Here is a 26,010-nt window from a genome sequence, read left to right on the forward strand (position 1 = left end):
AAATTAATTCTTTAAATATATAAATTATTAAGAATATTATATTTTAATTGTAAACTGAAATTTCTATTCAGAAAATTTATTTCTTAATATTCTAGAGAAACATCACTACTTAAATACAGAAAAATTAATAAAAACATAAAACAAAAACTTAATTTAAATAAATTACATAAAGCACATTTATATACATACATATATACATATTTAAATACATAGTTTCAAATTCAATATCGATATTAAAAATAAATAAGAAAACAAAATAGCAAAAAAAAAATATATTAAATTTTCAAATAAATAAAAAAATAAGAAGCAATTTTTCCACGAAAAAAGCAGCACTTTTTGCTAATAAAAAGTAACAATTAAATCAAACTAATAATATTCTATAAATTTTCATTTAAAAATCAGAACAAATAGCATAATATGTAAATCAATAAAAATAAAATTCATATATTTATAATTATTAATCCCGATTGAAAAATGAATTAAATTTAATTAAAAAATTTCTATGAAAAAAAAAAATTATATGTTTTTATTTTATTTTTTTTTTATTTTATAATGAAATTATATTACAAAATAAAAAAAAAAAAAACAGTAATTCAAAGGAAATCAAAGAATATATTATTTATTAAAAATTATAAATTAAAAAATAAAACAAATTGAAATAATTAAATATAGAAATAAAAGGAAACTATATAAAATACTATGCATTTTTAGATTAATAATAAAATGTTTTGAGCTGCTAAATATATTTAATGTGTTGTTTTATTTAATATGTTTAACAATTTTAAAACATTTTTTCAATATGATACCTTAATTTTCAAAATTTAATAATGATTAAAGATCAAAGATATTTTCGATTTCAAAAATTCGAGTTAAAAACCAATAAAAAACGTTATTCTTACCATTGCTTTTTAAAATCTTAGTTCCCTTGATTAATTAGTTAGTTTCTTTGAATAAGTTAATTGGACTTGAATAATTCCTCCAAAAAAATGTAGTTTTTTTAATTTAGATATATTAATGTTTTTAATTTTGTATTGAGTTCAAAATGGTACATATATTTTAAGGGCGTTGTCATGTATTTCGCTCACTTTTAGTCGCAAAGTGAGAAGAAGTTCAAAAACTATCATATACATATTTGTTTAATGTAATTTTTAACTGAGAAATTTCTCATATCTCGTTTTTGCTTATCGTATCTCGTGTATAGAAAACTTAATCATTATTTATTCACTTTATTTTTGAAGTTAATGGGCTGAGTCGATAATAAATTAAGTTGGGACAAAATGCAAACATCCAATTGATAAAATGAGATTGCATATTATTGGAAAAATGAAATATCCACTAGAAATAAGAATTTGGATATGTGAAAAATGAATTTTGATATGTGAAAAAAGTGAGATGAAATAGTGAAATTAGGCTGTAACACGATTAGACTGTAAGAAATGCAAAATTTTGTCTATGTTTATTAAATATATTACAACATGTTATCTATAACTTTAACAGCCTCTTATATTAAAACAGAAACGGCCAGTATTATTCCTAAATAAAAGTTAAGACTTAAATTTTTTGCATTCAATTTAATCTTATTTAGAAGACGCAATCACATTTTAAGTATGCAATTCATTTCTTAGTGTCCATGTTTATATATAAGTTTGTTAACTTATAAAAACTGTATTCAGTTAAGTATCTGATGTTCCTTGTATATAAAAAACGTAATAATTGAGTAAAATTAACTACTTTATTTATAAAAATCACATAATAAATACTTTAAATTAAATTATAAAAATATTTGAATTAACATACATATTATTATTAACATAACATATTTATATTAAAATTATTTTTTTTTTATAAATTTATTCTAACTTCTTGTTTAAATAATAAATATTAAATAATTTTTTTTTACAAATTATAAAATCATTTTCGTCAATTTGAATGAAAAAAATCTAGATATTTTGTTATACTTGACAACTTAAGGCTACATACATTTAATTTATATTTAATAAATTTTTTGTTTTTATTGTATTTTAATATTATTGTTTTGATGCTTTATTTTATTAAATATGAAATTTTATTATAAAATTAGTGATTGATTAGTGATTTGTATAAATTCGTTAATATTTTATTTTGTGATGAGATCAAATGTTAAATTGAAGCTGTGATATGGGTGAGATTATAATATTATAATAGCTAATAAAATATTATTATGACGAATGTGTATTGATTGATTTTAAATATCCGCATATATATATATATAGATCTATAAAAATATGTGAAGTCTAGGTGAATATCTCTTTTTAGTCTTATATGTTACTATAAAATTAAATATATTTATTAATATGTAAGTATGTTATTAAGAAAAGTGTGTGAATTTTCCCGGCAAAGAACTATTTACGATAGACGACCGAGTGATACCAAGTGGTTTTGTATTATTCGATCAGCTTTCTTGCTTATACTATTTGAATTAATTTTTTTTTTTCGATTTCGGTTTATTTACAAACTTTCCTGATATATGTATTTGTTACACTGTAATATAAATGTATAAAAATGTACATAATATACTAAATTATATTTTTATATTATATTTAAATATAAAAATGATAAAATTGTATAAAAAAGAGAAATCAATTTAAACTTTTATTTATTTTTTTTTTTTCATTTGGATTTTTAAATCGACTACTAAAGCTTTTCTTCATAGAAGATAAAATCGGATTTTCTTTTTTTGAAAAAGTTGCTAATGTTTTTGACACAACTAACAAATAAAAAATTTGATTAAAGTTTCAAAATAAGACTGAAACTTATTGAGGATTTTATATTCATTTTTGTTTCTTAATATATTAAATTAAAATCTCATATAATAAAGAAGGATAATCTATTGCCAATTATTTCATTAATTTCAATTAAAGGAGACTTTGATTATATTTAAGTAATACAAAATATTATCAATAAAAATTAATGCCTGATCTAGCACACAGTATTCGAGGAAATTATAAAAGAAAAAAAATTTAATTTAATCTAATATTTTTACAATATCTGTTAGATATGTGTAATTAATACTGAATTTAGTATTGGGTCAAAGCTTTTTATTTCAATATATATTTTATTTTATATAAGCTAAATTAAAAAAAAAATATTACTCGGTTATTTGGAGTGCGTTTATAGTCTGTGTAGATAATAATTTGAAAAACAAATTTAATAAGTATTAGGAATGGAAATTAATTAATGATATTGAATTACTAAAATGCTAATATAAAAGTTATTGATATATAAATTTTGCCTTAGAAATTGAATATCATATTTTTTGTTGTTTAGAATGATATGAGTTTTAAGATTACACTTTTCTAATTTAATGGAACTATTATTCAACTTTGTTTTGAATATGTAGCTACTTCCCGGTGTAAATCGAAAGAAAGTTGAGATTTCATCAATGTTAAATTATTTCCAATTATTTGCTTATGATATATTTGACGAGTTTCAAACCTGTAAAATTAAATTATTAGTAAATCATTAAATTTGCATAATATATGTATGTAAGTAATTAATAAATACCCCATGCAATCATAAAAATCCCTTTCATCTTCTTGGAATTCGCTTATAGCAACTTCTAGACTACTGTAGCCATTTTCATGACAATTTTTTGTTATTAAATTAAGCATTGGTTCAGCAATTTTATGAAATGAATAATTTGGGTCAATAGCAAATCTATAAATCCATCCAGCATTGTATAAAGCCGAGTGGTTTTTTAAACTGACTGTTCCAATAATCTAAAAAAAAACAAGGATTAATTATTGTGGAAGAATTAAAAATATATATAAAATAAGTAGGTACATATACGTGTAAAATTGTAAATTTTTTTTTACCTTCCTACGAAATTTGTTTTTATACGATTGCTCAAATGGTGCTTCATTAATATAAATTCGATAATTAGAAATTTTGCCACGTGAAATGAATGGCTCATAAGCTTCAGCTACTAAACATTGGTTAGGTTTAGTTTGCATAAGTTCCACTGCTTTAGCATAACAGGAGCAATAAGTAGCTTCATGAAAATGAACCAAGATATAAAAATAAATATATATACATAATAAATTATGATTATGTTTTTATTTACCAATAAATATAAAGAAAATGCAACCGGGAACTGTGAGTGAACAAAAAGTTAATGGGACTCCCAAAAATATAAATAATATTGCCCAGGTAATTACAATAAATTGCAAAGTAATCTAAAAATATGATGGGTTATTTTAAAAATATATTTGGATAAGAGATATTTATTTACCTCACGAAAACAGAATGCATAAAAAGACTTTTTTGCAAAATGCATTACATAGTCGCGTACTAGTTCTTGACATTTAAGTTCATCTTGTTCTGAATAGTTTCTGATTATTACAAAAGACTCCATAATTTTTATAAAAATTATAAATTATTAAATTTAGCAAAATTTTACATATCTTCCGACTTAATCAATCATAACAAAATTGCTAATATCCTGAAATTTGAAAGGTTGAATTGAAACTTCAAAGTTAATAGTGTTCCAAAACTCAATATTCCATATCTGACAGCATAATGTCAAATGCTATCAATATTGCCAGAAATCGCATAAATATGCCTCGGTTCGGTATAATAAATCTGACTACATTGTATCTACCTTTTTTTTCAAGGAATTAATAAATATTTTCTCATTTTAATCTTGTAAAATAATTAACAAAAGTAAACTATTATTTTCAAAATTAACATTTGAATTATTTTTTAAATTGTATGTTAAATAGATTTATAACCATTTTAATTAATTGCTTATATATCTATTTATTTATGACGACATAATCCGGGATATTTGGCAGTAATCTAGTGGTTAATAATATGCACATCTGTTATCATCAAATTTTCTCGTCTCGCATATTTCTGTTTTATAAACAAGAGATATGGATGCTTTAAATGCTATTATTGATACAAATTCTAAAAATGAAGTGTCGAAAAGAAAAATATCATTTTCCGGTAAGGCATTAATAACGGTAACTGGTGGAATTGGTGTAACAATAAGCTTGGTTGCTGTCGCATTTGTAGGTAAGTTACCTTCGCACTTGTATATGCAGTTTTTGACATTGGTCATTTCTTTTCGATGATTATAAAATAAAATTCTTCATTTTACTGAAAATATTTATAATATAATTAGTAATTTTAGTATGTATGTATATACGATCTCATAATTTGGTCCTTGTGCATTTTAATTTGACGCTATTGTTATACATACCTGCCTACCTAAATATTTATTTATTAAAATCACTGAACTTCACAAGAATGTTCTTTTTATATTTATTTTAGCTCCAGCATTTAGAAGGTATTGTCTACCATATGTTCCAGCTACAACTGAACAAATTAAAAATGTGCTATCCATCCTGCCAACTAAAGAAGATACACAGAAAATTTCTAAGGTTCTTTTAGATATTGGGTCTGGAGATGGCAGAATAGTTTTTGGTAAAAAAATGTTGATGTGTTTCAAACTTTAATATCTGAGCTAAAATAATTTCAGCAACGGCGAATAAAGGATTGACATCACATGGTGTTGAATTAAATCGATGGTTAGTTTATTACTCTAGACTGAAAGCTTTGAAAAACGGTATAAAAAATGCGAAATTCTTTCAAAAAGATTTGTGGAAATATAACATTTCTACATACGATTATATAGTAATATTTGGAGTTGGGCAGATGGTCAGTAATAAAATTAATTTATCCTTATTGATTTACATATGTAGTATCTAAAACAATTTTTTATTGGTATCTTTAGATGTCGGATTTAGAAAAAAAATTAGTTAAAGAGGCAAAAGACTCAAGTAAAATAATAGCATGCAGATTTCCTTTTCCAAATTTAACTCCTATTAAAATAATTGGAACAGGTGTGGACACAGTTTGGTTATACGAAATCAAAAGATTTTAATAAATTTTAGTTTATATTCAAGAAATAAGATGTTTTATAACTTATTAAATAAATGAAATATTATATTGTGTACAATATTTTTGTTAAATAAAAATCATAATGCAAAAATTTTAATTTACAATTCGTTTGTTTATTTCAGAATTAAACATTTCATAATTAAAATTTAAAACAGTTTTTGAAAAACTGAAATTTTTTAGAATTTTCAAATATACCTATTCAATATATATCTTTTTTCATATAATAAATTAACACTAGATATTTTGCATCTTTTTTTTTTTTTGTTTTTATAAATTTTTAATTATTTTTTTTTTTTATTTCTTTGTACAAATAAAAACAGATTGTTGTAGTTTTAATTTTATATTCAATAAATATATATACGCATATATATATTTTATTGGACAAGTTGTAAGAGAAATTTTAACAAGATAAAATTTTATTAAATAACTAAAATTGATTTAAAATTTTTTTTTTTAAATTTGATAAGAAGAAAATAATTTGCCCTCTTTTTTTTAATACAGGTTAATGATTGTGTAAATTACATGATTTCTAATTATTTTTTCTTAAAGTGTAAATTTGTGTAGTGTTGATATTCTTCCAATATACATATGTATATACATATATATATACGTACATATGTATATATATGTATATCTATATTTAAACAAATATGTATAATACATATATAAACCTTTTCATTTACAATATTTATTTTTGTAGTATTAAAATTGTTGGAAAAAAATGTGGAAAATGAATAATTAAATAAAATATATAAAACACCCTTTTTAAATAATTAATCATATTTGGTTTTTCGTTTTTCTTTTACCAGAAAAATGTGAAATAATAATTTTACTTATCTACAATTATTTTTAAAATAGTTCCTTGTTTATTTTTTTTTTTTTCATTCTTTTGTGAGTTTTTTTAGGGTTTTTCAATCAATTAGAAAACAGGTAAAATTTATTTGCTTTTCTTCCTAATAACTAAATACTTCTTTCATTCTTCATCTGAATCTCCGTCACTAGAATATCCAGTTATTGGTCTTCTTCCAAAAGGTGCAGCAATAACTTGTCTAAAATAAACAAAAATTAATTATTGTGATGTTTTAACAATTTCAATAAATTTATTTACGCAATTCTCCTATAATGATTTAACCATTCTTCTAGCATTTGTGCAACTAGTAGTGGACGTTTACGCAATGTTTGTTGGGCAACTAAAATTCCTCCTTCTGTACAGCAAACATCTAACCATTGACGCATTATTGTCTCTTCTCTTCCCATCTAAAGAAAAATATTTATTTTAATTTCATTTCAATATAAATAGTATTTTTAATAAGTATATGTACTTCTGATTGAGTTAAAAAATGGATGGGTAAAAGTTTCATTTCACAATCCATTAGAGGTAAAAATGTAACATCTTCTGGTTCATCACGACTTGCTTCTATTCTAGCATAAGGTTCCATTGGAACTAATGCACTAAAATGACCACGAGTATATCCTAAAGCAATTGGAGACTTTATGCAAAAACTTTGCTCCCATAACAAGGGCAAATATAAACCTGTGAAATATATCATTTAGGTTTTTTTTTTTTTAAATTCAAAATTATTTACCTTCAAACCTAGCATAACCTATATCTTCTCCCCTAAAACTCTTTACATATTTAACTCCATAAACTATAATTGGTCGCCTTAAGATATGCGCTAATGCAAATATATGCAATTGTTCCAAGGAAGACCCTGGTTGGCTAGCTAATGATAATAAGGATGCCCAGTCTTCTTCCCATTGCGTTTCTTCCAAAGTAAAATGTAATATAGCAGCTTGAAACATTTCATATTCCTTCCATCTTGGGTAAAATCTATAATTACGGAAAAATTTTAATTAATTACGATTAAATTAATTTTTCCATTATTATTTTACATATGTCCACATTGATGTAAGCTATCTGCCAAAGCTCTGCGAAGAACATTATCACGGTCAAATACACCCCAAGTGGCTTGCATTGCAGAATCTAATAGGCAATCACCAGCACTACGATTCCACAGAACTAACAAACGAGAACCAAGTCGCGCCGTTATTTCTAGAGACCAATTTAATGCAGGTGGGGGATTTTCTAACTGTTTTTGAGCATCGCGATCTAATAATTCATCATAAAGCTGTTCTTGAATAGGTATCGGTAACTCTTCAATATCAGCGGGCAAGGCAAAAGTTGCATGCTCATGTACATAATGACAATTAAAAGGAGATTTACGTATTCTTAACGAATTTGCAAAATGACGGCGAATGTCTGATGCTAAGTCTGGTGCTATAAACGAAGGAACTCTTTTTATACCTGGTCCTCCAGATATTTGAGCTAATAACATTGGTAACATTTCCTCACGATGAAAACGTATAGCTAAGTGTATCAGTGTATGTCCTACATCGAAAGCTGAATTACGGTTTAATATTGCTATTTCATTACTAGTTAATGAGCGCGCGGGATTTCCACCACATGATAAATATGCCTCTACAGCGCTATAATTATTTTCAACAACACCTTATAAAGCAAAAATAGACAAACATAAATTTTTTGTTATTAATTATAAAATGCATTTTTATTACCTAAACAAGCATTTAACCATTGCCAATCTACTTGACGTCTAATTTGTCTTTGACGACGCTCTTGCCTCTCTTGTATATTATCACAGTTGTTAATTGTTTCTGAAGATCCTGTTATACAATAATTTTTATTTCAAAAATGTTTAAAAATAATATAATTTATTTTGCTAGCTACCTAGTTGGTACCTATGTTTGTTATTTACTGTATTGTTTGACATGGTATTTCGTCCGATCGAATCGTTATTTTCTTCATTTTCAACCGGAAATCTATTATTTAGGAAGTTACAACGTTCGTTAATATCACTATTATTTTCTTTTGAATGACCACACATAGAACATTTTAAACTTTTTGGCCAATTTTCATAAGTACACATCTAAAAATAAAAATCGTTTACTTTCAAATTTATAACAAAGTCACAATATTTTTAGTACATTTTTACATACCGTGCAAGCCCATTTATTAGTATATGTACGAGTTTCAACTGGACTTATACGATTACTAACCGCTCCTATTGATGGTGGTAAATTAGATGTATTTCTAGAACTGGCTAAATTGGTTATAGAACCAATTGGACTATTCATTTGAGATGATATTGAATATTTGTTGCTTGAAGCTAAATTTAAATTATTACTAGCGACTAAATCTGGATCAGAGCCTACATTATTCTCTGATATATTTAAATTTTTCAATTGTTCATGTATGTTTGTATAATGACCATTCTTGTTAGTTGATGATATATTTTTGGGTGATAATGATAGTTCATCAGATTGACAAATTTTTGAGGAAATTTGATTTTCCTGTTGATAATTTTGTTGTTGTTTGGATATTGTTGTTGTCGTTATAGTATTGGAAACAGTTTGCAATGTTGATGACGAAGTCATAGTTAAATTAACGTTTTCGATATTATTTACAGTTTCATCTGAATTAGAATTTTGAATTGAAGTGATAGGTGGACGACGTGTATTACATTGTACACAACGTTGGCTACGTGGCCAATTAAGATATGTACATGATGGACATGACCATTTATTTTTCATTGCATCCGGGTTTGTAGATTGACCACATGCGTTAATATTTGTTTGGGATAAACTTAAACTAGAAGCTTCAACTAAACCTGAATAATTTTGTTGAATTTTTGGCTGGGGTGGGCTTAATCTAAAAATCAAAGATTAAAATTTATAAATGAAAAAAATTTTTAAAACAAAATAATTTGTAGGTACTTACCGAAATATGTCTTCATTAAGTAGTGGTTTCAGGCCTTTGCACATCGTACATTTCAATGATTGAGGGAAATTTTCGTACGTACAATATTCACAAACCCATTTTTGGACTGCGTTTGAATCGCACATTTTATTTTAAAAATTCTTTGAATAGTTGTTAATCCGGTTGACGATATCTAATATTTATTTTATATTTCAAATAAAAAATGTGACAAAATAAAATTATAACTAACTTTTATTTTATTTTTTGTTGGGTGATTTTATTTTATTATTTATAGCTGCTTTGCATAAATTGGAAACATGGATAATCATACTCTCTTACTTTACTCAGAAAACAATAAACAATTTTATCTGGAATCAGAAAATGTAATTAAATATATTAGTTTTAATTTTAAAAATGTTTATAATGAGTTTTTTTTATTGAATAACAAATAGAACTACATCCTACCTAGTATGTATGAAGAACAAATTAAAGAAATGATTTGTATAAGATAATTTTTAATAAATTTAAATAGAATAAAATTTAACTTTTGTATATATTTTTTTTTTAAATATATAAATTTGACTTAATTATGGACAATGAATTTTAATAGGTAAGAAATTGAACTAGGATTTTCTCGACTTCATTTTTAATATATAAGAATGGGTTTTAATTTTCATTTCAAAAATATTTAAATATTAAGATAAGCCAAAAATTCATCTATTAAATGCATATATTAATTTAAAAAGTGTTACTAATTTTATTTAAAATAGGTCAGAACACAAAAACAAATATGGTATAATTGGCATATATGGCAAGCTAATATATGCATAAAAATACATATTGTACAAATATTTACAGTTTACATAAACATCTTTTATTTTGCAAATTTGAAGGGCAATATTTAGTTTATTTTTAATTTGTTTCTTTTTTAAGATTTAGTTTTTTCTTTTGCTTATGTTTAAATTTCAAAATATTATGCTACAATGAAAAAAAGCTTTAAAAATACAAATTTTGTTATTTTGGCGAAAAAAATTACTTTACCACAACTACATTCACGTCGTCATATAAAATTTTTTTTACTGAAATAAAATCTGTATTGAACAATTATCAAGTTTTATTTTTCGCATGATAAATGATCTATTTTAATAAATTTCCAACAATTTCAATACATTATCACTAAATAAAAACAATTATTATAATTCGAACATATTTTTTAAATTAAAATAATATTTTTTCAAGTAGAAATTATATATTTATTTTCACTAAAATTGGATAAAATCGAACAGTAAAAAAATAATTTGACAATTGAGATGTCGAAAAAGAGAAAAGTTTTTTGGCATGTTTATTTATTGAGACAGTTCAGAAATTCATTTTAAAGTGTTTAGAAAATGACAATGTTTGCAAAAATTCCACATAGGGAAAGTGGATCTTATAAAAAAGGAATCTGTGATTGGAAATAAAAGTATAGGTGCAAGGTTTGGAGGTCAATAAACAATAAAGTTGTTTTTGTATATAACATTTTTTTCCCAATCCATTTCAATTCTAAGATGCTCTTTATATATACGATAAAATCTAAGATTAAATCTATGATAAAGTATGATGGCTGTTTACATTTCAGACTGAAACTATCTTAGAATTTACAAAAATTTTTAACAGTTTACTACGAAAATGATTACTATAATGAAAATCAGCTTTTCGCCATTTAAAAAAAAAAAATTACAGTTAATCTGATAAGAATAAAGTAAATTTTACTTTTCGCCGTTACAAAAAGTCTAATGTTAAACAGGCTTTACATATTATGTATATGAGTTTTATCAGACTCAGATAAAATCGTAGCCTTTGTCGTATATGTATGTTAAAAGTAATTAACTTAATTTCATTTATTCACTTCTGATCCTTCTAATATACTTGTTATGTAGTGAATCTCACATAAGAAAAGTGAATGCTTTAATTTCGTTCAATGCCTGAATTGGTACAGATAGAAAATGTATTGTTTTTTTGTATAAAAAATATATTTGATTTGTCCTCGTAGCTGTTGTCATTATTCCCAGTGGTTGTTAAAGTGCTTATGTTTCAAAATCTGACGTTTTAATTTTGACGTTTCAATTTCGTTTTGATGGTGAAAGTGATTCTACTTTGTTTTTTATTTTAAATCCAGTTCTTTATTCTTTACACAAATTGGTTAAATTTAACAAAACAAAATTTATTATTACACTTTAATATATTATTTGGTTTTATAAATATAATTGACACATATTTTATTTTGGACAAGTTACTTAAAAGTTCTATTTTTTCTTTGTCATTTTATAAGATCGCTTTGTTATGCACAAAATAAAAACTTAATTTTTCCATTATTTGGACCTTTTATTTAACATCAATTGCAACTTTAAATTTTATATAACACCCTTGATAAATTTGGATTTAATTTTAAATCAATAGAAGTAAAGTATTAAGCAGTTTAATGTTTTGTTAGCAACTTGTACTAGTAACGAAATGTCGAATTTCAAATCAAGAGTCCTAGTTTTTGCAACATTTTTTGGTAGTCTGCTTGCAATAGGTTTGTTGTTAGTTAGTCTAACAACAAACCATTGGGTAAGATCATCAGCAAAAAGGGTCAGCATTCCGGTAAGACAAATAAATATCCTTCAATCAAGTTGTTAATATCAAATAAATATATTCTAATGGTAATTTAATAGGAATCCCATGGTGAAATTTATTATGGTCTCTTCAACGGAATAAAAGACTTAAACGTTGGATATGGTTTACGAACGCAATCAGTACACAGTAAGATTAAAATTATAAATTTCGTGGAATTATAAATAACTAATCAGAAAAATTTTAGTGCTATCATTTATACAAAATGAGCCGGATGTAATGAGTTTTTGGCTTTGGTTGTTTACAGCCTTAGGTGTTGGCTTTGCATTACTTGCCAGTGCTATTGCAGCAATCGCTTCGATTATAAAAACAGCTTCTGCAGCAAAAAAGAAAGGGACTATGATTTTATTATTTGTATCAAATATTTCTTCCGCTATGGGCCAAATAATAGCTTTTGTTTGTTGGGCTGTCCAATTTTATCAACATTTAATACATAATGTTTTGGCTGCCGAAGATCGTAATCTATTTTGGTATACTCATGGATTAGCTTATTTTGGTTATAGCTTTTGGTTAGTTGTATTGTCGACCATTATAGTCATAGTGAATCTAGTATTACTATATATCGCACATAAACATGAACAATCTTTTAAGAGATTCATAGAGCCAATTTGTGAAGATAAAAACCAAACTGCTATAATGTTGTATTGAGAATTAATTTTTATTTTTTACTACAATGTGTTTATAGTATTTTAGCATTTAAATGAAATCAGTAATAAGACAAAATGCCGTAATATTTTTAAGTAAATATTTAATTACTTATTTAACATAAAATTATGAAAACATATTTTTTAATTATGTATATTTTCTATATCTAAAGCTTTTCAATATTTACTCGAATTACTTGAATACTTAATCGACTGTTGAAATATTTAATACTCTATTATTAAATTTAAGATCGAATAAAAATGAAATGTATTTTTATACCTTTTTTATATTTTTCCAGTTTTATATTATAATAATAAAAGCCATTTTATATTTATAAATTGAATTGTATTTTTTGCTTTTATAAAATTCTACTATTATCACGAATAATGAATTTAATAACTAAAAGTAATATAAAATTTTGTTTGTTATAATAGAAGAAAATTCTTGTAAAATAATTTTAGCTTCCATAATTACACGGTAGACTTGTAAATACACAAAAAAACTAGCAATCTTAAAATATAGATTATTTGTAAAAAATTATTTGTCTATTCAGATATTCATATACAAAAAGAGTTTAAATGGTTTTTAATGTTTTCTTATATATACATACATTATAACGTAATATGTAGATATTTAGGCAAATTTCATGTAGAACAACTTCCCCAATTATGAAACGTGAAAATTTTTGCAGTGAAATATGTACAGCGAATCTTTATATAATAAAAACATTTTAACTAAATACTCGTACTGTTCCAATAATAGTTCTAACCAAAAAGTATGCGTTCATTCAACTACTAGATCAGCATCCATAACACCATACACACTTTTTTACATGGTATGAAATTGGAATTTGATGAAAATACAAATATTAAATGCAACAGGTAAAAAGGTAAAATATTTTTTTTGTTGCTAAAATTACATTAGGTTTCTTTGTATTCCTCGTTACATTGATTCATTGCCCAGTATGTACATAAATATGTATGTTTGCATGTATGTATATTGAAAAGAAAAACAAAATCATTTAGGAGTACTTTTCAGGTCCATGAGAACCTTTTTGTGTACAATTTCTTTAAATATTTTTGTATACTGATTTATTTTTTAAAACCAGACATTAAGACGACATTAAATGATTTATATTATGTAATTTTTGTTGGAATTTTGTTATTTTTGTATTCCAATACTTTTTTTTTATTTTTCAGTTAAATATTACATTTTATTGTTATGTAGGGAGGTGTTTTTTACTAATTTATTTTATTCGTAGTGTTAATAATTGTATTATTTGAGATCTAACAACAAATTTTGTCTACTAGATAGGTTACAGAAATTTTTAAATTTTTTTTAAGTTATGTTCAACTGTTTATCGATCATATGGGTAACACAATTTTTAAGTCATCCAAGACGAGACGGATAATCTATAATATGGTTATTATATTAACAGGTATATTAAATGTCAGCTACTGTATTAAATTTATTATATAATTAGATTAGAACTCTAATACGTAATGTATGTGCATACATAAGAAGCTATATTTAATAAAATCCGGAAATATTTATAATTTTTTTAGAATTCCCATTTAACTCATATTCTCATTTTTAATTTTGAATATTTAAGTTTTAATATTGAATATGCAACTACATTTAGTATGTGTCTATGTATTTTACTATTGATTCGAAAATATACATAGGTTTACCTACAATTTTTTGTATACAATCACCATTGTATAACACATACACACCATATGCATTCGACTGGGTCATTTAAAATTTTAGAGTCCTTAATAAATATATGTATTGGTCTCCTTTGTTAATCCATTTTCAATTTCCATATTCACATTGCACATTCAATTTGTAATTTGCATTTTATTATAGATTTCAATAGTAATTGAATTACATATCTATACATTTTTTTTTAATATTTTTTTTATACCAAAATATTTCGAAAAATTAATTTACTAAATAAATCTACTTTCCACATACTTATGTGCATATACACACACTGCATATACTTACTATACTATTATTGTTATAGATATTATCGTAATCAATTATATGAAACCACCTATGGTGCGAGAAACAAAATAAAAGCTGACCTTTTGAATTTTATTCTTTCTTTTTTTTTGCAAATTATTTTGTACAAAAAAAAATTCTATTTACCCATGCAGTTATATACTCGTAACAAAATTATTAGATGAATTGTATAAGATTAGTGCAAAAAGATACAATGGTAATGTTGCTGCAATGATTATAAAAATAGGAAATTTACTATTATAATTATAAAAACTATAGCCATTAAATTATAATATCAACCCTACTAACTCTAAGATCCGTTCAAGCAATGTATGTTTAGCAAACACTTCAGTTAGGTTTTAAAATTTTACAGTGCTGAAACAAAGAAAATCAATTAGTTCGGCTCAAAATTATGATTTTAATTAGTTCGGCTCAAGTTATGATTTTTTTTGTTCCATGATGTAAAAATGTTATTTAGCAATATAGTAATTGTGTAATATTCAAAACGAATAGACATAATCATAATACGTTGCTAGATCTACACATATTACAAATAAAAATTTCTATTAAATAATCTACTTGAGGAGAAATTTCATTCCTTAAAACCGCAGAAAAAGTACATACAAAAAAATTTCTATCCTTAGTGCTATTGTAATAATAAATATATTTATCAATTATTTTATTATATTTTAAAATTATACTAATAAATTTCTCATCAATAATGAATAAGATGACATTTTTGCGTAAACAAAGTTTTATTGAATACAAAAGAAGAAAATTTGTTCAATTCAATATTGTTTGAATTGTTGCAATTCTTTACAAAGAATTTAAGAAAAAGAGAGTTAAGAATGAAATCATAAAATAGTATTCCATTCATATTTAAGTAATAATTAAATAAGGTATTTTCTGGCGATACAATGTCTACTATATTATACTTTTGTCTGACTTGAAAGAATTGAATTTTCGAATACCTATATTTTGAAAATGTTATAAAATTGATCGATCGATAAGAAAGAAATTATTAAATTGAGATATATCATTTCATTAGAAATTTAATAAAATTATTTTTCTTTTCTTATAAATCGTAAATTAATATATAAATTTCTTTCCTTAACATTGTGTGTGGTATTTAAGAGCTTAGCTTTAGATTAACATTTATATTTTAGTTATGAAAGAAATTCATAATAAAAAATTATTCTTGAATTTGAAGGAATTTTACATTTTCATAATTGCAATCCATATGAAACTAAATATTACAGAGAAGTATATGTATAATATATTCCTACCTATTTTGCTTATCACCTAGGCTAATTATTCATTTCCATTAATGGAAAAATTATGAATTCACAAATTAATTGAATAAAATCAATATTTTATATTCGGTTTAAATATTAATTTACTAGATAAAATTTTAAAAAAGAATTGGATATTATTTAATATGCATTTCTCTAACGCAATTAAAAAAAATATTATATTTAATTTATTTTATAAGATTTTATATTTATTAAAATTTAATTTAATAAAATGTTAACATTGTATCAACACCTGTATCAATAATAACTGGTGGTGGTATTTTACTTAATAGATAATTTCTCAAAACTAATAAACCAATATTAATTAAACTAAATGAAATTTCAGCCAATAATATAAAATATGAATATCCTAAGTTTGATAAACCATCTGAAGAATATGGATCTGGATATCTTAGTGTATCGGTTATTGCAACATTATATTTTAATGTTGTTTCATATAATATTCCCCAAATGATCATTGTTAAAAATCCAAAACCAGCTGCTATTCCATTCCATATGAATAATCCAAAAATATTTAGTATAGGTTCAACTGGACTCCAAAAGCAATTTATAATTGAGAAAATACATCCAGTTGTTGAAAATATTAATGTTATTATGAGACAAGTTACAGTGCATACCCAATAACCGGAACCAATAAAATGATTATCATTTAATAAATCTTTTTTATTAGCTTTTTCTTTAATATTTCCTAAAATGAAAATTGTCATAATTTATTAAATACATATACATATTTAAATTTATTTTATATTTTTGTAACTCATATTTAAGTTAGTATGTAACGCACACTCAAAATTATTTAAATAAAATTACCATTTTTTAATTGGAAATGGAAAAATGAGTTTTCGGTGTTCGGATCACAAGGTTCTAAATTTTCATGATTTATTATTTTTATTATTTCTTCTTGTCGTTTTTCTGATGTTTTATGACAACTGTACATACATTTTCCTTCGCTATAATTGCAAGTTGCTGAAAAATAATATTGAATTTTATTAAAAAAAAATTTATACCTTAAATGTCATTTGAATAAATAATTTTTCCTTAAATTTTTTAATCAAACAAAATTAATAAAAATTTAACAAGATTTTTGAAATAATTTTGCCAATTGTATTTGTATTAATAATTTGTAATGTTATTATTTTGTTTTTTATAAGTTTTTTTATATTTTCTCCATCTTTTTACACTAAATTAACTAATTAAATGATTAATTATTTTATCTACTGTCAATTATGTACATATGTCTACATAATTAGTAAATTCAATACAATTAGTAAACAAAATTTTTTGACAGAATTGATAATTTTATTAACTGTATTTATCACATACGTTGAACACTTGTTTATAAGTGCCACTATGATATAATATGTATATGTTTTATAGTGAATCACAGAATGCTTATAACAGAGTGTACGTCAATAATCGACATTATTTAAAATATTTTCATATTCATACATAATAAATGTATGTATGTGCATAATATGTACATATATCTTTAATTTTCTCTAGTATTTTAAAAAAGATTTTTACAAACAATAATTTAAAGCAATTTAAATACCTACTTTTTAAAATATGCTTTGGAAGATAACATTATTTTTATCTTAATTGACATTTTCACTTAAGTTTACAAATAATAAGTACCTTTTATAAGAAATTTTTTATCTAACAAAATATTTGTGGTAAATTTATAATTAGTAAATAAATCATAAAAATCTAATTGAGCATTATTCTTTTCTTTATTATTTCTAGTTTAACACAATTATTTGTTTAAACCCCCCTATAATTTAAAACATTTACCTGTAAGTAAATATTTAAAAGGATTTGAAATTAAATAATTTTCCAAAAAACCTGCAAACAAACCATAATTAATAAGACTAGGTTTGGAAGCGAGTGAATATGTTGCAGTTGATATTATCTAAAAATGATAAAAAAAATATCATTTTCATGTTTTTAAAATGAAATTCTTTTTAAAATTACCCATTCATCAGTGGCAATACTTGTCACATTTATTGCTAATGCAATACTTGAAAGTATAAAAATTACAATTAAAATAGGTTCAGGTTTTCTCATTATATTTAATTGCTAAATTAAAATTTTTAAACTGATTATATTTTTAAATTCTTTTTCAATTATCACTAAACATATGTAATTTTAATTTTATACACTTTTGTTTTAACAGTAAATTTTGTAAATTTTCAATTCGATGTTGTTATCATTGTCATTGAGTCACTAAGAAATTCATAGTGTGTATGTATTTTTTTTTTAGAATGAATCTTAATTTTTAGTAAACATTTATGAAAATTTGATAAGTTAGTTCCTCTAACAATAATAGTTAAGAAATTACTAACTTTATAATTAGATAATATTATTTCTTTAAGGTTTCTTTTTTCTCATAATCATTTATTTTATCGATTTGAATTTATGATAAAATATTTTATCGTAGAATTGCGAGTGATTAATTAGAGTGGTTCAATTTCATTATTTTGTATAAAATGTGATGAATTTTATTTATATTTTTTTTAATAGAAAATAATTGGTTTTCTTTTTTGGAAAATTTATAAAGATTTGTTTGGAAAATTCAATTAATTTTGTAACTAAAAAGTATCAAGTACCTAAAATATGAATTGGTTAACAAATTTTACAGACAATCATTTTTTTTGTATAATTAGCTTCTTTATTTTTTATTTCAGAAGCAAAAAAAAATTTTTTTGCAGAAATACAATAAAATTTCCAAATAAATATTCATAATCGACTTCTAATAATCGAATATTATTAATCGAATAAGAAAAAATTTGACAATTACTATTTTTCTCTTACACGTTCTATACGTAAACTTCATAAACTACTCGTAAAATTCAATTTAAGTCGACCGTAAAAGTTTCCAGGCTCTGGTATTCAAAATAAAATTTGCACTACTGATCTGCTATTATAGTTTTTTATATCTACGAGTATAAATTTTTTTTTAAAGATAAAAACAAATTTTACAAACCTTATCTATTTTTGTTTTTTTTTAAATTAAATATAAAACAATTGATAAAAAAAAATTAGTTTGCTTAAGTTTTTATACAAGTTTATACTAACTCTACTAGGAATAAATCAAATAAAATTGAATAATTATAAAGTTCAAGAGTAAATTAATTGAGTTATTAATTAATTTGATAAATTATAGTTATTATTCAAAATTAATAAATTAAGGAATTCATATATAGGTGATATTCAATATAACTATTGTTTATCGAATTCAATTTAAGCTTTAAATCACTAAAAATAATAATTATGCGAGATAAGGCCGAAATATGAATGAATTAATACTTATAACATTCATGGAAATAAGTCTGATGAATTAAGAAGTGTGAATATATCTTGAATCGGAACACAAAAATTCGTAACCACTAGAACTCGAAATTATATATTTTTGCTTAATAATCTAAAAATAAATGAATTGAGATGTTTAATAATTAGTTCTATTGAATAAGGCTAAAGCCAATTCCCACGAGTTTTATTCAACTTTTGTGTAATGATGATTTCAAATACGAAATTGCTGTTGTCAAAAAATTTTACATTAAAAACCTTAAATTACAATAATATTGCAATGAAAATTTATTTGCTTCGAATTCTATATAATAAAATATATTTTAAAAATTGTTAACTATTTTCACTTCAATTCATATAAAATAAAATTTAACAACTCAAAATAAATATTATTTTATTTACATTAAATATTTATTTATAAAATCAAGAAAATAATAAAATCTTTTTTTTTAAATTGCTCGAAAAATTTGAACAATTAGAATTGCCCAATTTAACCTATAATGTATGAATAGTTATTTAGTTCTTCCGGATTTTATTGTTTAATTTACTAAACAAAATTATCACATCACAGCTGGAGATTAAACTATTGAAAACATATTATACTTAAATGATATTTAATATCAAATTGAAATTTATATAGTAACCAATATTATATTGGAAAAATTGAAGTTCAACTACATTTTTCATCATTTATTTTGGTATATAGATAATTATCAGGAAGTTATGATGAAAAAAAAGGAACTAAGTCATCAATGGTTTGAAAGACAAAAATTTTATATTTTGTGAACAAAGTGGTAAAATATAAATTTAAAAAATTCCTTAAATTTTAAACTTCTTGTACACAAACAATGTATTTTGAAAATCGTAATGGTAGGTCCTGTATTATTTATGCTTTGTATTTATGTAACTTCTACATAATATAAATGTAAAAATAATATCAAAAAAATTCAAATTTCAGTAGATTTTTGAATGAGCATGCAGGAGTTCTATTCAATTGAAAATAAATTTTTTTTGATTTTGAAAATGTTTTGTGCGCAAGTAGTGTCTTTCTGTATTTGAAATAAATAAAAGATTTTTTATATACAACAAAATTTTAACAAATTGATTTTCAATTTTAATTATTGTTCAAGTTCATATGTGTATATTTGTTCATTCATTTAACAAAATAAACAAAAAATATAAGGACTTTAAAAGTACAAATTTAAAAATTAAGCAATTAAAGTGCTAAACAGAAAAAGATTGAAATATAAAATGTATAAGAAGCGGAAGAAGTTGTCACTCTGAATGGGTGTAAAAAAATAAAAGGCAATATACTGGTAGAACCTTTGAAATAAAATTTGCTGTTGTATAATTGTAACTTCTTTAATTTTTATTGATTCCATAAATCTTAATTTATTGAATGATTGCTTTTATTTATAAATGAATATATTTTTCGTTTCGCAAATTTTCAAAAGGTTACTGAACTATTGTTGATTGTAATGAATATGAAATTGAAAGTCAAATATTCGGAATACGGTAAAGTAATGTGAAGTCAAGATATTGAGGAAATTTCGTCTTAATTTGGAATATCTAATAGAATTTACTTCAATTTATATAACTATGTAATTCTTATTTCTTGACAATTGTATAAAATCATTGTAAAAGCATTGGTTAACTATTTTATTTGCATATTATACGAACAAAATAGCTGCTTTGAAAACAAATACCTATAGACTTCATCATAATTCAAGACCTGTTTAATTGTAAGGTAATTTAATATATTTGGATTATTGAGTATACGTGCATATCATTAGTATTCTAGTTTTTGTTTCATTTTACTTTTTGATTAAACTACACATGTTGTTGTTATAAAAATGAGGCTTTCTATACATCATAGTTTAGCTTTTAGCATATGTCCAGAAAAATGTTTAGTTTTTAGAAATATGTCCAGACTGTCTTTTAATTCGTTTACCAAAAATTATTCATTTAACATAAAAAATATGTGATTCTGTTTATAAATAAAATGTTCCAACACTAAAATTTAATCATCACAATTTACTACTTGAATAAAATTTTTCTTTACCTTCTTGCCCTCCGATAAATTTTGCCAAATTTTGCAAAATATCCTTTATTAATGATAAATCTCTTATGCGTTGCATTGTAGAGAAACCAACTAAAATAAATATATTTCTCCCAAATTTATGCAAATTATAAAAATTTTCAATTCCTTAAAAACTTTTCATTTAGTTTTTCTTTTCAGGAACTTTTTGTAGGGTTTTATAATAATAAATTAGTGTAGGGTAATAATAAATTAAACTAATTTCAAAACAATTTAATTTAATTTTGAGCATAATAAAAATTAAAGAAGGAAACTATATCAAATAGCTGGTTTGAATTAAACAGAGAAAAAATTTAATTGACAAAACTGTTTGAAGTAGAAAACAAATTTTTAATATTAAAATTTTTTTTTCTTAGCATGCGAAAGCTAAGAAATTTCCGTTAATTTAGATATGCACTTAAAGTTCTAAGTTAAACTTCAAAAACCTCTCTTTGTATCCATAATTGAGTTATTAATGAGCTTTTAAAAAAATCTTTAAAAATGATTTAGAACTTTAAGCACGCTACGATTTTCGAACGTACTTCTTTTGTGGTATAGTTGCGTTACATTTCAAATATGATTGGCGGCAAACTGGTCAAATATTTTAAATATTAATTAATACTTACTCACTCTTTCAGTGTTCTATTGCACCACAAAATATGCAAATTTTTTAAACAGGCTTATTATTCTTCATTATAGAACTTCAATTTGTAATTATAAAAAACTTGCTTGGCTTTCAGCAACAACAAACAAAAAAAATAACTTTTTAATTTTTAATATTTTCTTCTTTTTATAAAAATATTTTTAAAATTTGTACAAAAATATTTTATGACAATGTTATAAAACTAATGACATACACATTATTTTCTTATATAAATTTTTTTTTAAAAAATAATTAATTCTATATTTTATACATGTAAAAAAAATTTATTTACAATTCTAACAAATTCTATATTATGGAATTTCTCTTAATTTTTATTAAATATCTAAAATCACTTTACTTGCAGTTCTTTAAATAAATTTCATATAATATGGTGTCCAACTTTTGTTGAATAAAATTTCATTTTCCAAAAATTTCTTTATTTTTGTAACGCATGAACTTGTTCTTGATTCTAGCCGATTTATAGTTTTATTTTATATATTTACTAATAGCCATATAAATATGGGTACATAGGCACATAAATTGCATGTCCTAAATGTCTTTCTTGTGGCATATGAGTTTTCATATGTTTTTTTAAATGATCTCGTCTACCAAATTTTTTACCACAATTTGAACAACCATAGGGTCGTAATCCTGTATGAATTCTTTTATGACGTGTTAATTCTTCATTTCTTGTAAAAGTTTTCCCGCATGTTTCAAGGTCGCATTTAAATGGTCTTTCACCTGGAAAATAAAAAATTGGAAATTAATTTTATTTTGTTAAAATTTTTTTAATTTAAATTTAATTTTGAAATTTCAAAAAAATAATTTAATTTGAACTTAAAATATTTGTATTTTACCTGTATGAATTCTAATATGCCCTTTAAGTTGTCCATTATTCGAGAAAGCTACATTACAATGTGGACATTTGAATTTTTTAGGTCTCTGTTTACGTGCATTTAATGCTTTTAAATGTGCATCTTCAGCCATAACTCGAGCATATTCATGTTCCATAAAACTAATTGCTAATGGATCAATTATTGTTGAAACAGATTGTTGTTGTAATTCATTATTATTAATTATTGATGATTGAGATGAATTAATTAATTGTGTTGTTGATAGCAAAGATGATGATGATGATGATGATGGTGATAATATATTTGTATTACCAAAATAATATTCAGATGCTGTTACTGCTATTGCTGTTGATGATAATCCTAATGGATCGATTAATGCATTTTGTAATGCAAATGGTGCAGTTATTGCAGCCAATGCTGTTGTATTATTTAATTCATCTATATTTAATTTAGATTTTAACATATTATCATAGTTATCATTTAACATAATATTATTAATATTAGAAATTTTGAATTCATTTTGTACAAAAATTTCTCCGGTATCTTTACGATTTGTTAATTTTGTATTATCCCATGGACGAAATAGGCGCGAATATGTTTGAGGCGGTGACATATCAATTTTAGACATTTTATATATTGTTATTTTTTTCTTCCTCACAAATTATACAAGATTTTCACAAATATATTTAAAAATAAAAGAACAAAAATCACTGGTTTTAAAATTCTTGTATAATATTTTTGTTTTTTTAATTTTCAGTGTACATTAAAAAGGTAAATTTGAATTTAAAACTTAAAAATAGTTAAAAATTTAAAAAAAAATAAAAAAAAAAAATTATAAAATAATTTTTTTTCTTTCTCTTCACACAAATAAACTGTGATCTTCACTAACTGAGATCCTTTAATAAACTGAAATCTTTTTAATATCCTTGTAGTGTTTATATTTTGGTTGTCAAAATTCTTGTTCACCTTACACATATGTACACACATATATTCATTAAATTTTTGTTTATTCCCCGTGCTTAGAGAAGGAATATAAAAGGGAGCGAGTATAATATACAAATGGTGGTTGAAAATCTTCATTTTGCTTTATTTTTATTCTGATTATTTTCTCCATTCTATTCGTTTTTTTATTATTGGTATTATTGTTTGGATTGAGTGCAACAGCATTATATATACGATTACAAATATTTAATATTTTAAGGATCTTTATGTATACTCCTCCTTTAAGAGTGTATATTGTTTGTATATATATGTATGTGATTACACTTTCCCTTTTATACCCAAATTGTATACAATTTATACTCGTAAGTGCTGCTTTGGATTTAAAGAAGAACATTATGATTTTGCCTTTACTATCATTTGTGCTGACATGTTTTCAACCCTCTTTTTGTGTTTTTTTTTGTTTTTATTCTGCTTTTAAGTGTGTTTTATATATTTTAGGGGTGATTTTTATGCCACTTATGTATAAATGATGAATTTATATAATTATATATTTTAAATTTGTATATACATATGTATGTAGTGAAATTGTGCATTTGTTGAATTTTATATATAGATTGTATAATAATATGTAAAGCTCTCTGACATTTGCTGTTTAATTGTATTTAAAATGCATATTTGTATTTACAAATGTTTGTATGTGTTTATAATATTACAGTGAATTTTTTGTTGTGCGGTTTTCACAATTTCTCTATCTTTTGGCTTTGCATACTTACATAATTATTGTGAATCGGTATTATATATTTCATACAGGGTTCTTTATATATATATATATATACATATTTATATGAAATGAAATTTATTTTACAACTCGGATGAGATTTGATCTCTCCCTTTTTTAGTGGGTTTATTTTTTCACGGTTTTAAGGTTTTTGCAATTTTATATTTTTAGTTTGAACGTATGTATGTGGGAATGATATTCGAGTATTCCTATAAAAAATATCGTATATATATTTTTTGGGAGAAATGAAAAGGCAAAAATTTATAAGTAATGAATATAACATCCAGAATAAGGCAAATATGGGAGATTAGATTGGTAAGGGCTAAAATATATATATTATAAGTGTGTGTATATATATAGAATGATTGCAATAGAAACTCTTCGAAATTAAATAAAAAATTCTATCCTCTTTCATATTTGTTATTTTTGAGGCAGTTTTCTTTTTTGAATTTCTATTAGTCTGTATGTATAAATATCATAAAAATCATTCACGTGTATGCTTATGTATGCATGTTTATAATATTAAAGTATTAAAAATTGTTAAATTTGTGGTCGCGTTAAGCATTTTTTTTTCATTATTAGATTTTGTTAATTTTACATTGTGCATATTGTAATATGAAAATTTTTTCTGATAAAATTTTTTGAAGGTTTTTTGGGGGGGTTTTTTAATTTTTGAACTGATGCGTTTGAAATTTTGCTTTGTTTTTTTTTTTTTGTTGTAAGTCGTTGGTTAAATGACATTAGGGAGGTTTGGTATAAAAATTGCTGATTTGGAAAATAATTTATTATTGTAGTATTTTTTTTGTCTATATTGTTTTGTATATACATATATTGAAACGTTTTTCAGGACTTTGGTTTTTGGGGTTGGAAAAAAATTTAATACATTTTTGGATTGTGTTGTTCTATATGTGGTTACGGTGATGAAGATGATGAGTTACTTTAATGGGAATATGAGAAAAATTTGAAATTGAAACTTATTTTAGGGTTTCGTTTTCAATATGGAAGATTTGTTTTTGTTTATTTGAATTGTAGCTCATGTGATATACATGTTTATATTAAAATGAATGCAAGT

At 23.4% G+C, this 26,010-nt stretch overlaps 6 protein-coding genes across 8 annotated transcripts; 2 read left to right on the top strand and 4 right to left on the bottom strand.

The window, feature by feature from the left end:
- Nucleotides 1-3,141: 3,141 nt before the first annotated feature.
- Nucleotides 3,142-4,468, bottom strand: LOC129612054 (uncharacterized). Its single transcript, XM_055525502.1, has 5 exons — nt 4,271-4,468; nt 4,103-4,214; nt 3,855-4,030; nt 3,544-3,758; nt 3,142-3,474 (listed from the first exon to the last, which is right to left on the bottom strand). The coding sequence occupies exons 1-5, from the start codon at nt 4,391-4,393 to the stop codon at nt 3,357-3,359; spliced, it is 744 nt and encodes a 247-aa protein (XP_055381477.1). The 5' UTR covers nt 4,394-4,468; the 3' UTR covers nt 3,142-3,356.
- A 275-nt stretch (nt 4,469-4,743) lies between these two features.
- Nucleotides 4,744-6,040, top strand: LOC129611708 (ATP synthase subunit C lysine N-methyltransferase). Its single transcript, XM_055524987.1, has 4 exons — nt 4,744-5,055; nt 5,314-5,466; nt 5,522-5,700; nt 5,777-6,040. Exons 1-4 carry the CDS (start codon nt 4,914-4,916, stop codon nt 5,924-5,926), a joined length of 624 nt encoding a protein of 207 aa, XP_055380962.1. The 5' UTR covers nt 4,744-4,913; the 3' UTR covers nt 5,927-6,040.
- Nucleotides 6,041-6,551: 511 nt separating this feature from the next.
- Nucleotides 6,552-10,909, bottom strand: LOC129611707 (ubiquitin thioesterase trabid). Of its 3 annotated transcripts, XM_055524985.1 has the most exons (11): nt 10,760-10,909; nt 9,969-10,086; nt 9,740-9,911; nt 8,947-9,670; nt 8,690-8,888; nt 8,518-8,625; nt 7,837-8,452; nt 7,530-7,774; nt 7,266-7,477; nt 7,052-7,200; nt 6,552-6,992 (listed from the first exon to the last, which is right to left on the bottom strand). In XM_055524985.1, the coding sequence occupies exons 3-11, from the start codon at nt 9,862-9,864 to the stop codon at nt 6,917-6,919; spliced, it is 2,454 nt and encodes an 817-aa protein (XP_055380960.1). In that variant the 5' UTR covers nt 9,865-9,911; nt 9,969-10,086; nt 10,760-10,909; the 3' UTR covers nt 6,552-6,916. The 3 variants fall into 3 exon arrangements, with proteins under 3 accessions (XP_055380960.1, XP_055380961.1, XP_055380959.1); XM_055524986.1 differs by having other exon boundaries at nt 8,959-9,670; nt 9,740-10,086; XM_055524984.1 differs by having other exon boundaries at nt 9,740-10,086.
- A 934-nt stretch (nt 10,910-11,843) lies between these two features.
- Nucleotides 11,844-13,309, top strand: LOC129612031 (uncharacterized). Its single transcript, XM_055525471.1, has 3 exons — nt 11,844-12,343; nt 12,415-12,502; nt 12,561-13,309. Exons 1-3 carry the CDS (start codon nt 12,212-12,214, stop codon nt 13,019-13,021), a joined length of 681 nt encoding a protein of 226 aa, XP_055381446.1. The 5' UTR covers nt 11,844-12,211; the 3' UTR covers nt 13,022-13,309.
- A 3,204-nt stretch (nt 13,310-16,513) lies between these two features.
- Nucleotides 16,514-18,628, bottom strand: LOC129612062 (uncharacterized). The gene is made up of 4 exons (XM_055525516.1): nt 18,310-18,628; nt 18,130-18,247; nt 17,149-17,304; nt 16,514-17,026 (listed from the first exon to the last, which is right to left on the bottom strand). The coding sequence occupies exons 1-4, from the start codon at nt 18,400-18,402 to the stop codon at nt 16,542-16,544; spliced, it is 852 nt and encodes a 283-aa protein (XP_055381491.1). The 5' UTR covers nt 18,403-18,628; the 3' UTR covers nt 16,514-16,541.
- Nucleotides 18,629-22,866: 4,238 nt separating this feature from the next.
- Nucleotides 22,867-23,846, bottom strand: LOC129612023 (zinc finger protein 510). The gene is made up of 4 exons (XM_055525463.1): nt 23,732-23,846; nt 23,531-23,656; nt 23,222-23,452; nt 22,867-23,105 (listed from the first exon to the last, which is right to left on the bottom strand). The coding sequence occupies exons 1-4, from the start codon at nt 23,844-23,846 to the stop codon at nt 22,867-22,869; spliced, it is 711 nt and encodes a 236-aa protein (XP_055381438.1).
- Nucleotides 23,847-26,010: the final 2,164 nt, after the last annotated feature.

Source organism: Condylostylus longicornis, unplaced genomic scaffold, assembly GCF_029603195.1.
Source record: "Condylostylus longicornis isolate FDR11 unplaced genomic scaffold, ASM2960319v2 ptg000055l, whole genome shotgun sequence".
Lineage (NCBI taxonomy): Eukaryota > Metazoa > Arthropoda > Insecta > Diptera > Dolichopodidae > Condylostylus > Condylostylus longicornis.